The sequence below is a fragment of the Brachyistius frenatus genome, unplaced genomic scaffold (assembly GCF_029030835.1).
Source record: "Brachyistius frenatus isolate BFR_SWC_R1_liver_20210118 unplaced genomic scaffold, ASM2903083v1 Contig_101, whole genome shotgun sequence".
Taxonomy (NCBI): Eukaryota; Metazoa; Chordata; class Actinopteri; family Embiotocidae; genus Brachyistius; species Brachyistius frenatus.
The window spans coordinates 963,936-978,856 of NW_027210700.1; the positions used below are offsets into that span (position 1 = coordinate 963,936).

Genomic DNA, 14,921 nt, shown 5'->3' on the forward strand with positions numbered 1-14,921 from the left:
AAAACGTATGTGTTCTAGATCAAACAACCTGAAATAATATGAAGGTGTTGCTTTAAATACCAAAGCACTACTTGTCTTAAGTATTATTATACTGTGGTATTACTAATCTTATTTGCATGTAAGTATTTGATCTGAATATTTTTTTATTCAACCAAACATTTCAGTGTCTTTGTTGAAATACGGGATCAGCAGTTTATTGAGAGCTTAACATAACGGAGCAAACACATTAGCAATCAGACAGCTTAACAAGTTCCTCGTTGAAACGTCTTTTTAACACCACCAGAAAATGAATTTGAACATTACAGTTGTTTAGTTTGTGTTATATACCCTCATCTGCAGTATTTGCACATGCATGCAGGTTTCCTGTGAAATGGATGGGAAGACTGTAATGGATCATAATGATCTTAATAAGCCGTCGAGTTAATGAGGTTGTATTGGGGACGTCTCTCTGCTCATGCGGTTGCCCCATGGATTCCTTTGTTAAACTGCTGTCTTGCAGTGGTGTATCCCCATGTCTGGGCAATTAAGCTGCAGAATAAAATGTTATCATTACCTATTGTAATGAGATGAACGTAAGAAGCAGGTTATGAAGCGCTGGGATTCTTCTTCAGCAGCAGCGAGGTGAGACGGGGGCCAGTAGTCATCTGTTTCCATCCTAACATAATGCTGAATAAGTCCATATGAATCTCGGGGTGATCAGAACCACTGCAGGACTGTCAGCTCTGAGCATGTCAGAGCCTACGACAGTTATCCCGGATCATGCGGCTGTCGTGAGGATTTGACACGGACTTAGTGTTGTTTTGGGTGCTGCAGGCAGGAAGCTCCCATGCCAATCCCCCTCCCACCCCCACCCCCCTTCGACAGAGATACCGGAGGAAAGGTGAAAGCAAACATGCATCTCTATTCTCACTCTGTTCCTCTTGAATCACTGACACTAACATTTTGGCAAACCCCCTCTCGGGCTCTGATGGCTTTGAAATCTACAATGCAGCAACGTCTCCTCTTCTTTCTTTCTTTTTTTTGCTCCCTGAGAGAGGAAGCGACCAGGAGTGTTTGCTTGAGAGGCAGACACTGATAGAAGGCTCTCAGTTCAAACAATAAAGGGAAGGGGAGAGAGAGACGGAGGGTGAAATGGAGTTTTTCCATCCTTCCTCCCTACTGAATTATGCCTGAAGTTTGTAGTGCTCTGGAGGAAGGTGGAAGTTAAATTGGATTCCTCTCCCTGAACTCTTTTATATGTGAAGTGCAATGACATTAAAGAAACCTTCCTTATTGTCTGCCGGCATGTCTCATAAGTGGAGAAGGTGGGTTGCAGGCATATTTATAGGCGGCCTTTTTCTATGTGCATATAGGTCTGTGGCAGGCAGGCAGGCCCAGAGGACATGCTCATGTTACTCCAGTTCTCACTGAGGTGGCACAGAGGTCCCGTTAAGACCCTTCCTGGCTGCCTCTCATTTCCAGCTGCCCACACACACACACACAATCACACGCTGCCAGCTGTGATCACCACAGCGCCAGGCTAAACCACCGCAGAGGTGGGCGAGAGTTTTTTTTTTTGACACCCTGGCGCCTTTCTTTGTTTTGTTTTTTGGTCCTCTGATGAAATATGGCCAACGTTAGTACTAAAGAACAACGAGAACATGTTCATTATGAATCCAATCGTCTTGAAAGATCAGTCGCTCTGCAACAAGAGGAGGTTTTTGTTATTCGCGTCAGATCAGCCGGCAGGAAAAGCATCAAATTCACACTGAGCTTCTGTGGCGTTTGAGATTTCTGCTTCGAATCTGTTTGACAGCTGAATGGAATCGCATCACACCATAAATTCTCAAATAGTTTATTTATACTTTATTTATCTTAGATGTGAGGAGACCCAGACCTTTATGTGAAACCAGCTTATGTTCGATAAAGCTTTTTCTAACACTGAAATGAGACCAAAAACATTCCTCACACTGGGTAGACTTGACTGTGTATTCTGATCTGAATCTTGTTTTATTTGCTGCTGTTTGCTGTTAATGCAAAGTCCACACTCCCTCCATGTCTTGATGAATCCCACATTATGTATAGTTCCACAGCACTGAGTCGAACAACATACAGATAACTCATGCTCATCTGCTCTGACTCTTGAGGTTTTGTCCACCGACTGATTGCAGTCGTTCCTCCGCCGCATCATATTCCATCTGTGTCGAGCTGCTGTAGTCGTGTTTAATACTTCCTACGGAGGTTCTCAGATGCTTTTATTTACTTGTAATTGGCTACGGTTGATTCTAATTTGCCATTGTTTCGTCGGGTGTTGAGGTGCTTTCAATGAAACATTAAAAGCATTCAGGCAATTTAATGGTGCAACTCGTCGCTGCTGGTCGGCTTAGTGTGAAACATACGAAGGAAGTGCTGTGTCATTGATATTAGTGAACTCGGAATAAACTAACAGGAGATATGTACATGATGCTAAATTGTAGGAAATTAGTTGAACCCATCTTTGGAACAGGCTCGTTGTTTGTGATCGATGTAGCTTGAATATCAAAATACGTATACCTGGTTGTTATGGAGATGAGGGGAGCAACACAAGTAAAAACCCAGGAAAATATGAAGAAATAGAGAAACTCAGGGATTTATTCACAAAAGAGATAACTGAAATTATAACCACCAAAGCAACACAAACACCTCACTAACAAAACAAAAAGCAGCTGAATCAACTGTGCTACTAAGCAAACAACTCTCTAAACTTGGCTGACCAGATTCCAACAAGGCAAACGTGGCAACAGCAGGTTTGTGAGACACAATGTGGGACATGTTACCAATGCTGAGAGCTAGCTGAACATTGTGATGTACATCGAACTAAGATAATACGCACACAATATACCGTGCAGGTTACAGGTAAGGCTTGAACCATGTGACGGACTAAACAAATATATTTGATTTGAATGCAGCTTTCTAACTTCCCACGCTAATTACACATAGGAAGCATAAAAAGAAGTTTCACAGTAAATGGTCTCATGTGGTGCCACGGTGTATGGCTGCCTTCGTTGCTTTCTTCACAGCTTCGACAAAAGCCACATTTGAGAAACGTGTCTTTCCTGCATTGTTGACTCATAAAAACTTCAGCTAAACAAAATGTTGGACTCAATATGTGGGAGACAAGACCAGAGAGAAAAATGCTGTGTTGTCCCACATCCAGTGGGACACCTGGTATGCCGACTTTAAACTAAGGCACAGCAAGCAACACTCTCCCAGATAAAGGGGGGAAGTAAACGGACTTTGGTCCACAATCACTGTCCAAATAGAGTTCAAATAAGCTGCCACAACACGCAGCCTGAAAGCTGGTAACCATCGCATGCTGCTCCAGCATTTTATGCACCATACTCCTGATGGGAAATCAGAGTCACGAGCGGCCAACAACCCAGTTGAGAGGAAGCGGTACCTGAAGAGACATACAGCATCTGCCACAACATTGTCCTCTTTGGCCCCCTTTTTGTGTCCATTTTCAGTGTCGTATGTTTGTGCGAGCGGAGCCCTCCAACGAAAGGATATGATGACATGATCAGATCTGTAGCCAATAACCAAACAAAGAAAGTGGCGAAGCAGAAGCTAGTGGAATTAAATAGTGAGTGATCTTAAGTTTTACTGTTAAAAACAAGCTTAGAGCAACAGATTGGTAAGGTGCTGTTACCTGACTTATTAGTGCTGTAGATCAAATGCAAAGAAACTGACGAGTGATGAAATGTTGAGTTTTGATGGCAATACAATATAAAAGTGAGTAAAACAGAGATTCATTGCAGTAAGTTGGTGAATGTTTTTCCTGCCAGATGGTTTTTATTTGAGAATGGATGCTAAATGTGCATCTCGCCTGATGAATGGCAGACATATGTGAGGAAAAGATGAAATGCTGAATTTTATTGACAGTAGTTAAACCAGATCAAAAACATCAATAGTAAAAGTGTTTGGGAGTTTGGGTTTCCATTCAGTGAGATTCTGTTTAAATGTAACCGGGTATCATTTTAAAGTTTTTCTTCACCTAGGCGTGAAGCGTAAGGTGCCTTAAGTTTACGCACCAAAAATGATGTGGTCGAGTAAAATATCATGGATTTGGTTAAAGTAAGTCTCTTATGAAAGTATTGTAACTATTACAGAAACCTGTCATATGTAACCAAGTTTAAGTAACTTACATTACTTAAAATAAATCCACATACAGTTTCGCTTCCTCGCTGACTCAAACACCAAACCTTCTCTGTACATCTTTATCGCTCTTTGTACTTCGTCACATGACCTCCGTTGCGTGTACTTTTCACACAATAGGCGAGGCAAAACGTGACACTGACACGGTTTCTTCTAATGGAATCACAGTTCACCGTTCTCTGTGAGTCAGCAGTACAAGTAGTTTTATGTTACAGTATGTATGTGTTTTATAACATGTTTTCTCCCAGACGAAGGAAAAATAAATCACACAGGATGAGTGTTGTTGGCTGCATCCTGAAGTGGTTGGGCTATTTAGTGAAGAACAGGGTTTCTTTGAAAGAGAGACTCTCCCAGCAGAAGAGTGGAGAGCAGGACATGACTGTTGTTGCACTGATGGAAGGAGGGCTATGGATTTTTCTGCTCGTCACTGACTTTACCTTCGCACCAGTTATATTTCCAGCCTTCTTCAAAGCCTGGATTTGATTGTGCTGCCAGATTTTTTATTTCTTTTTGAGGATTCACAAAATAACAGTGTGTATTACAAGATAAACTGCAGATGGGTACATGCAGTGACAAATGATGATGAAACATGTCTCCTACTGTCTTTATTACACCCTGTGGATGACCACTGCTGGGGATCTTCTTTTTTTTTTTTTTGATGCAATGAAATTTACTACCACAATAGCCAATTTCTAAATATGGCCCTAAAAGCAGGATGACTCACCCAGTGTGATTTGTGTGATTACAGCAAGTCTGTCAGGCTGTATTGTTTGCCAGGAGCTGTAGTCGCTACCAATCCTCGGCTTATCAAGTCAAACTCGGCATTCTGCTTCACTGTAAAGCCTTTTTTCGTTTTCCTCTTTTCAGGCTTACATGTTCAAATCCAGAGATGTTGTCCAACTCTGCTGCATTGCCAAACTTGTGCAGACAGACCAGTACACGATCAGGTTTTTCTGCGTTTGTTTGCTCATCAGCGAGGCGGTTTGTTAATGAAGAGCCGGTTGTCAGGAGTGTATTAATACTCCTTGAATTAATTCATACTTAATACAAAAAAATGTCACCTTTGAATAGAAAACACCAGGGGAGCCCAGATGATTCACAGAGAGGGAGATTTCATGCTGTTGGGTTGCTCAGATGGCAGCGCAGACAGAAATGTGCTGCGACTGTGACATATGGGTGAGGAAGGAAATAGCAGCCGGAATGAGAGATAACCACGCAGCTTCATCTCTCCCAAGCCAAACATGCTCGGCTCCCGTTTGTAGACACTCACGTTGCGGCTATGAAACTGATGAAACAGTCGGCATTTTAATGGACCAAACAGTTCTAAGGACTTTCTTGAGGGTAACGACCCCCCAGAGAGTTTTCCCCAGAACTAAATAGGTTCTCAGGCCTTTCATTGTTTGCATTCAAACCACCAAAATAGGAACTGTGAAATTACACACTGCTGCTGAAGCGCGCTGCAAAGACGCTTCACCACTTATTTCTCCAGTTGAGGAAATACATTTTTCAGTTAACTTGATCCGGTTGAAATTGATGTCCATATTTTATCTGTTTGAAGATCCAAAGTGTGTTTCATTCAAGACGGCCAATAAAAACAAATGGAATCGTCACATTTGTCAGAATTACATTTAAGATGTATTAACTGATTCATTTGAAGCCTCCTTATGATCCGCTACCATTTGCGTTGTTATTCACTGCATTACTTCCTGTATTTTTTTAAACTAAAAGTGAAACTTTTTCAGGAACGTGTTGTGACTGAAGTCGGACGATCACACTTTATATAAAAAAAAATCGACAACAACCTGCGGTGCTTCAAATAGCATCACACCGCTGGTAGAAGCACGTAAACTGAGCGACTTAGATATTTGTCTTCGTTGAATTGAAGTCACACTGTATTTCTTTTGATGTGTATAGGTTTGATAATGTTTCTTCTGCTGTTTTAAAAGGCTTTGCTCGTGGGTTTAGTTTACCGGGTTTACTGTTTACAGTGTTTTAAACACTGCGGTTGTCTGTGCTCCTATTGAAACAGGGAGAGTACTGAGGCAGAGGTAGGAGCAAAAATAGTCCCACAAAACAGAGTTATAGGAACAGTTCTAAGTTCCCCCGGTGCGGACACTGAAAAACTGTGAAATAGTTCCTGCAGTCCAAAAACGCCTCGTGTTCAAGCCCTCCCCGATGCTGTCTAGTGAGCTTTTTATTCCACTGCTGCCTTCGGCGATTAAGTGCAAGGCGGCTTTTGCATGTTAATACCCCGGCCTGCTGACTGCTTCAGCTGGAAACACTCGAACATAAAGCTTCGACAGGTTCGTGGTGAACTTTGACCCACTCCACTCCCTTCACGGCTTATTTGAATCTACCTGCTGGAAAGAAACACAGTGCGGATCCTTATCCTGTCAGTGCAGAACAATAACCATGCAGGATTACTGCAGGGGACTCAATTATGATGTGCAACAACCAGTTTGTATCCATAACTGATCACATATTATGTAAATTAGATTTGAAAGTGAGCTGTCTTTAAAGCATTACTGTGAGAGATTTAATGAAGATTTTATCAGCAGGCAGCTCGGCGCAGGATAATCTGAACAATAGCAGAGCCCACACAGAGTGGGCGTGGAGCCAACTACTTCCTGGTGATGTAAACATGCCGTTAGGACAATATCAGGTTAAAGTTACAACATGTTGGCTGTGTCCAACTGTGTAATATGTATTATCCCAAAAATAAAAAGTAAACCCACTGCATTCTACTTTGTGCTAACAATCCCACAATGCAATTAGCTTTTAGATGTGATACGTACAATCATCCGACACCATCAGTGAGGATGCAAAGTGACGGTGTGAAGTCTAAATTTACAGTTGATTACAGATTAAGTACTGTCATTTCACTAAACTGGGAAATTTCCTACCAACATTTTTCACATAGAAACAGAAACGGTGAAAATCTAAAGGAAACGTTTTCTTAATAGAGACAGAAAACTTCTACTCTCTCTGACAGATGCTGTGAACATGTACGAATATACAACATTTCCAAAAAAGTTTGGATACTGTTGAAATGTAAATAAAAACATAATGCAATGATTTTCAAATACTGTGACACTATATTTAATTGGAAATACAACTAAAACAATATATAAAATGTTGAAACTAAGGAATTTCATTGTCTTATTAAAAATATATGGATGCCAGTAACACTTCTCAAGTTGGGACAGGGGCAACAAAAAACTGGGAAAAAAATGTGTGTAGCTAAAAAAAAAAAGAAAACACCTCGCAAATCATTGCATTCTGTTTTTATTTACATTTTACGCACCGTCCCAACTTTTTTGGGAACAGGGTTGTACATAAAACAGTACTGAGCAAATTTTATGCCGAGGACAAAAGCAGCTAACACAATACAGAATCATAAAACCGCCATATATGTAGCATCAGTGGTTTCATAGAAGAACAGAACAACCCAGAAGTGGATTAGGGGGTCATTTTCAGTGGATTGCAGTGCGGTACAGAAAAAGCTATGGGGAAAAAAAGTCCTCCTTTTATCTTTGAAGTCTACACAATTTCTACAGCTATGCTTTTATTTTGAAGGACGTACGTTACCCACATAGTTTCTCATGATGCAGTGTGCCTGCTTCTAACAGTAACCTAACATAGTCACATCAGCAACTCTCATTTGAGCTTTTGTAAACAAAGTTAAGGTTAGATAAGTCTGACTTATTTAAATCAAAATAAGTCTTTTTATTTCCCATTTCATACAGTCCAACTTAGATCCACGAAACATGAGTCCCTTTATTTTATTTTTTTTATTTTTTATTTTTTTTAGCCCTATTTGCACTATGGTTGCACTTTTTGTTGCATGGAGACAGTGCATGAAGGGATATGTATTGTGTATATTATCCATTGTGCACTTTTTAAAATACACATTCATTACTAAGGAAAAATGTGGTTCCTGAGGTCAGACCAGTTGAGATTGATTGCTCTAATGAAAGAAGTGAATTACATGTTTTGGTAGAAAGTATTTAAAATTAAAAGTCTTCATAGTTTGGTTTGTAAATCATCTCCTTCACTGTTTCTGGTGATGTTTTTAATGTAGGTATGATGGTATGAAATCTGGAAAAATAAAAACCAATATCCCTGGATGGATTCATACGTGAGAAATTCCATGTTTTGGTCTGTTTGGTAGGATCGTTATTGGAGTTCTGTTTGTGGTAATAGATCATCACCCTTCTTCTTGGAGTGTGCCATAAATCAGTTCAGAAATCCAGCAGATTTCCAGTAGAAGAGCATCAGAGGCTGACTTATTGGCAACATAACTGTTATTTTTTTGAAGGTCATTAAGCTAAAATCAACAATGTATTGACATCAAATCATTACATCAAATCACTACATGTGACATTTTGGTTTTGCACAATGGCGTCTGTCTTTGTAAGATGTAAATCAATACTTCCCCTTCCTCCCCTGTCTGTCATGCGTGATGTGCAGCTGCCTGTAAGGACTCAAAGCGAGCCCTGGAGGTATCCCAGCATGCCGAGGACATGGGTCTGATCCTGGGGGCCTGCGCTGGCGGTCTAGTGGTCCTCATCCTGCTGTTGGGGGCCATCGTCATCATCGTCAAGAAGGGGTGAGTGGCTGTAAAAAAAACAAAAAAAAAAACAAAAAACATGTCTGGCCGGCCAGCTAAGGTGAGATGGGCGAGACCTTCCCCCAGTCAAACATTTACGCTCTTAAGTCTTATTGTTCGTGTGTAGCCCATCCAAAGGAGTGAGTTTATCTCTATCACACTTGGCAGTGAGGGTCTATTGAGGAAAGCATTTGGCAACGAGAGTGAATTACAACCAGAGTTAGTGGAATGGTAGAGCATTAATCCTAAACTCTCCCACCGCTGCCTCAGCCAGCCTTTTGTGTTTCATCTCATCTTTTAATTTCAAGGTCTGCATGTTGGCTGAGCACATTCAGACGCAGTCTGCTCGCACTGGAATCGCTGGCTGCTTTCCACCTGCAAATTACCTCGGTCGTGGATCGCACCTGCAGTGTATTCTTCCTTCGCTCGCTGGGTGATGGTGGAACACTCATCTGACTGTGAAATATTTCATCAAGGGGCATGTTATTCCATTGCCCACTCAATTACATGAGGCGAGCAGCTGTGAGGTGCCAGTGGATGGGCTAGTAATTGGTTAGGAAGGTTGTTTTTTGCTTCTTCTTTTTTTTTTGTGGTGGTGGTGGCGGGGCAGAGAGAGGAACTCCTCCGCCCCGAGGAATATTCTCACAGTGAATAGAGGGAGAATGAATGGGAATGTCTGGGAGAAGGCAGTGACTGATAAGATTCACCGGGCCAATCTAGCAGCCACAATAGCAGCCAGACAGCCGCATGGGGGCAACAGGAGCAGACGTGTTTATATTTAGCCTCAAGATATTTTCTCTCTGTACGTGCACAAAGTGAGACTGTATATATTTATGTGCTCTGCAATCAACAGGGAAATCAGAGATCCTCTGCACAGTGGTATATCCAGCCGGCTGCTGGTCAAATGCAGGCTCTGTCGGAAAAAGAAGCAAAATTTAAGAATGTTCTCGCTGCACACCAGAACTCAGATTTACATCGATTTCCAGCTATGGGATATTTATTTAAAGCCTTTTGTGGGGGAAGAAGAGTACTTATATATTCTTCATCAGGTTCACTCAAGGTAGATGATGATAATGATGATGATGTTTGATCATTTAATAATGTGAATATCCATCATTCAAGATGAGAATCCACTCAGAGAGCAAACCTGGATTTTGATACAGAGCCCCTCTACATGACCCGAATGTTGTAGAAATATCATAAAACCTTAATTATCGATAGATTGGAGTCAAAAGATTCATGTAATTAAAAGAGTTAAATCTTCTTACATTTAATGCAAAAGCTAAATAACAGTGTACATTTTGATATACACATGACTACCTTTTAATAAATAGCTATTTACCTCTGCCACAATATGTCTGACAATCATGGTTTGTTAAATGATTTATTTTCAGCTTAGCTATATTTGCATGTTAATATAATTAAGAATTTCTAATGTATCTTGGTGTCAAACAATAAATGTCTGTCTCTGTCCTGATAAAAGTTGTTAATTAACCAAACTAATCAAGGTGCAAAAATATAGAATCCATCAGGGCTGTTAGTATTTCAGTCAACAGCCACATTTATCCCACACAGACTTCTCTCTCGTACTAAGAAGCTTTTGAGGAAGTTGGTTCCTCTACTTGGGTTTTCCAAAAAGGAACCAGGAACTAACTGAAGTTCCATGAAGATGATTTAGACCAAACTGAAACAGAGATAATAATGAGTTCAAGGAACCTTTAGTTCCTTCGACATTAGTTCCTGGAACTTAAACAGTCAGGAGCTACTGGTGGAAATGTGCTAATTTTCACACAAAGTCAATGTCAAAGAGACAACCTGGTACCTTTAGTGTATTTACTAAATTAGAAGTTCTGTGAAAGTTCTTGTGAAAGAACAAAAAAAATCCTAACGCTATCAATCATTTGTGTTATTTTTGATGGTTGAGAGCTCTGTCAAGTAAAATTCGCATAACTCATTTTAATTGGTGAATTTGAAGCAATGACAACCAAAAATGAAAGAAGCACGAGTCTTTAGCACTTAGAGTTTTACTCTCCTGTCTGCACAGTGATACTGTTATGTTACCTGTTCCACATTTGATCCGGTTTGTTTTTGTTTCATGTGAGCAGACTTAAGAACTTTACATGACATATTTACATCATTATTCTTGACATTGATTGGTTTGTGCATCTGACGTCAGCGTGTTGTCAATTCAGATGGTAGCCTTTTCAGTTTATAGAGAAACATGAAGGAACAGGTTCATTTCGTTGCCAGTGTCATTATTATGGTGTTCTGCCCTTTGCTTTTTTTGCTCTTAGAAAGTTTTGGCATTTTTCTGCATTTTTCAACCAGAGTTTTGATTTTTTTTTTTTACAGTGAAAAATAATGTTCTCCTCCAATTTTACAACGTACTTCTCATCTGTTTTTTTGTGTATTTTTTATTTGTGTAATAATACACAGTCTCAAATTCCTGTAATGGTCTGAACCATCCAAAAAGTGTTTTCTGCAAATTGAACCAAACCATGGTTCAGTTTGATTACCTCTTTTGGAAGCACCTTTTACACCTGGACGCTAACAGATATAAATATACAACAGTACACTCCAAAAACAAACAGGCCTGGCATGTAGGTGACAAGGTGAAAACAAACCAAAGAGTGGTGTTTGAAGCGTTGAGGATACAGATCCACCCCTCCATTCTCTACACAATGTAATTCTCTAATTCTCTGGTTGTCAGTTTCTGTAAATATGTGAGTCATTTGCTTCAAGAGACCAAAAGAAAAACATAATCATTTCTTGAAGTATTGACGTTTTTTGACACATTTTAGACATTTTGAGGAGTTCTTGACAGATTTGTTGCACAAAAGACATCTTACTTATCACCTCAGTGCTTCTACTTATCAAACTGCAATTTCGTAAACTTTTGGGCCAGTCTGGGCATGAAATGTGAAATTACAAGATTTTGTTTTATCATTCATAATTTAGAAGCTATTTACTATCCTTTACTGCTTGTTTTCATTCAGAGACAGATGTATCTGCACGTAATGGAAGAAAAACAAACAGCTTGTTTCTGCCGAAAGGTTGAAAAAACTGACAATAATATCTGAAATACAGCAAAATAAATCAGATATAATCTGAGATAAATGGAAACATTTCAAATGTTTGTCGGTCCAGATCTGAGTTTTGTTATGCAGTGAGTCCCGTCTTCAGTTTTGTTGCTTTGATTCTGCTTCTGCTTGGAGCGTCCCAACACACTGAGCATCTTCATTTATCTTTCCAATGCCCATCTTGATAAACCATAGTCACCTCTCTTTTTTTTTCTTCTCACTCTCTGTCTCTCTCCTCTCCTCCTCCTTCATGCTAATCAGAAGGGACTTCTATTCTTACCCTTACTACCCGTAAGTTACTCCTCTCTCCATCGTCCACCCTGATACCTTGATGCCATCTTCCCCTTTTCTTGCCCTTTGTAGCACCAGGATTACTAGAGTGGAAATAAGCATTGCTATCTCCACTCTATCCTCCAGTATCGAATAGACAACCCCCCCCCCCCTCCCTTCATTCCTCCTCCTCTTCCTCCCCACCACCATCCCGACACTCTCTTGCTATCATCAGATCTCACTTTCCCCCTTTCGTCCGGTTTCAATCCCGTAGCCCTTATATTTCCCCCCCCTCAGTCCAATTTCTCATCTCCTTACCCGCCCTCCTGCCCTTCCTTCCTTATCTGTTGGCCTGTCTTTCTCTCACTCTGCCCCTTCTCTCTCTGTCCTCCCACATCTCTGCCTGCATCTCTACAGCAGGAAGAAGGTGGCCATAAACAAGGCGGCCATGTCCTACAGGCAGGAGAAGAGTCGGAAGCTAAGCTCTTTAGACTGCAGCATGACAGAGCAGAGCACTCTCCAGCAGGATGAGAGGATGGCCCACTCCTTCATGGATGCCCACGGCTGCAACACTCGAAGTAAGACAGGGAGGAACATATGGGGTACTCTTGCGAAAGTGTCTGGAGAGAATGCAGCTCCCCCCTTCCCGACCTTCAGCCATGTTTACTCCCAAGCCTGTCTCCAATCTGTTCTGCCCGACCATAAGGTGCTCTCGACAGAGAAATCTCCTGGAAGTCTCTTGTCTGTTTGAATATTCTGCCGTGCCAGTCAGCCCTTACATCTCTGCAGAAACTCTGACTTTTTTTTTTTTTTTCCCCTTCAGTTGCCCCCTTAGACTTTTTTACGATAATGAAAAAGAGCAGAGTGCACGGTGTCAGCGGTATGCCTTGAACTGTGTGTGTTCTTGTTCCCAGATGAGCAACGCAGCTCCGTCAACGAGTCCAGCAGTTTACTGGGAGGCTCACCCCAACGTCACTGTCGGAGGAAGAGCTCGCCCTATCACACAGGTCAGCTCCACCCCGCTGTACGGGTGGCTGACCTCCTCCAACACATCAACCAGATGAAGACCGCTGAGGGATACGGCTTCAAACAAGAGTACGAGGTGAGAGAAAGAGGAACAGAGAGATCACATACTGTAGCTCAAATGTAATTTGTTGTACTTCTGGCTTCTTGGCTTGTTTTTCTCGGGTCATGTCGGTCTTTGCAGTTCCAGTTAAGGAAAAGCTTTCCAATCGTGCAATTATACTGTGATTCCAGCTGTGTGGCAACAGTTTGTTATGTCGTTTTCAGTTTCAAACGTGTACATCAATGCCCCCATGCACAAAGCCAGGTCCAAAATGAACAGATTTGACTAGTTTGGAGTGGAAGAAGTTGCATTAACTAGTCACACCGATAAGCCAAACCATTATGACCAGTGCAGCGTATAATACTGTCCCTTAATGTGCTGCCGGCACAACTCCGACCCACCGAGGCATGGACTCTACTGGCCTGTTCCTACCTGGCACTATCTCTGTCACTATTACTTTTCACACCTAGCCGAGGCAAAAACGTGACACTAACTCGGTACCCTGTAGTGGTCTTGACAGGTGAATTACATGCTTTGGTGTGTTCCCGGGTTAGAAGATTACATTTCCAAAGTGATATACAAGTGAGCAGAACTGGTCAAGAACAACCAGACACATTCCAGCTAAGGGGCTTAAACTGTGAGATTTTATTCACAGGATTCTCTCAAATATCCTTCTTCTACCAGAGAGAGAAAAACATATTTCAGATGGCATCTTCTTGAAATTTCTTTTTTTTTTTTTTAGCATACACAGCCTCATCTTTATTCCTGCAGACTACTACTGTCTATTCCAAAAGGCTTCAATGAGGTATTTAATATTCATGAGCAAGCAGGAAAATGCTGTTTTTCTTTATTTGCATTACAGAGATAATGCAGATATACTGAACTTTTTGGTGCTGTGTGGGCTAATTACATTTTCCAAAGTTACTCCTTTCAGCTTTCTTTTTACTACAATATGAAATCCTCCGCATCAACCAGTTGTGAAAAGTATTTTTTCTCACCTCCACCTGCAGGAAGCCAGATGCATTTTTTTCGATTCATTAAGCTATCCCCTGAGGGGCCCACAAATTTTCCCCTCCAAAATCAATAAATGGGTCGCTTTTTCACTCCTCGGTCTGACTCCCCATCGCCTGGAGAAATAAACAAGATGAAGGGGATCAGTGTGCACACTGCTGTCTGACTTCATAACCCTTATTTCCCACAGGGTCATGCTGCTGCTGCCATTGATCAGATGTGTTGCAAGGCATTGTGGGGGGCTGTGAATGGTGTGGGGATGTACAGTTGTGCTTGGAAGTCAACATCTGGAAAAGGAGCCTGTGAATAAACAGGGGAACAGAAAGTGTGTCACTCTGCATGAGGAAGTCGCCACAAGTTATGTCATCCTGTTTTCTCTTTTGAAGTGTTGCGCACGCTCAACATAATGATGTGATGAGCAGATATTGGATTGGAGGGTATTGTGCTGCTATCTGACAGCCATGAAATATATAATCTTCACCCTAGTGGCCAAAATTAATTTTTAACACAATATCGTTGATAAAGAATCTCTAAATGTAAGTTGCACAAATCAATATTTTTGTATTAACTGTCGTTGTTAAATGTGAAAGGTGGAGCCAGCGGTGATAAACCAACTCCACAGTTCCATCAATACTTCAGAGCTTTTTAGCCTTTACTAGCTCATTGTTTTTGTTCTCCAGGCTGTCCACTCTTCACTTATTAACTGTTTACT

The 14,921-nt window shown here is 41.2% G+C and overlaps 1 protein-coding gene across 4 annotated transcripts in view; it reads left to right on the forward strand.

Moving 5' to 3' along the window:
* Nucleotides 1-14,921, forward strand: part of ptprua (protein tyrosine phosphatase receptor type Ua) — a 233,957-nt gene that overhangs the window by 174,776 nt on the left and 44,260 nt on the right. For 2 of the 4 annotated variants that reach the window (XM_069711504.1, XM_069711505.1), the window contains exons 14-17: nt 8,644-8,782; nt 12,124-12,153; nt 12,550-12,710; nt 13,047-13,234. In XM_069711504.1, the coding sequence (XP_069567605.1) occupies nt 8,644-8,782; nt 12,124-12,153; nt 12,550-12,710; nt 13,047-13,234 (518 nt within the window). The remainder of the gene's footprint in view (nt 1-8,643; nt 8,783-12,123; nt 12,154-12,549; nt 12,711-13,046; nt 13,235-14,921) is intronic. The other 2 variants (XM_069711506.1, XM_069711507.1) reach the window with 1 other exon arrangement.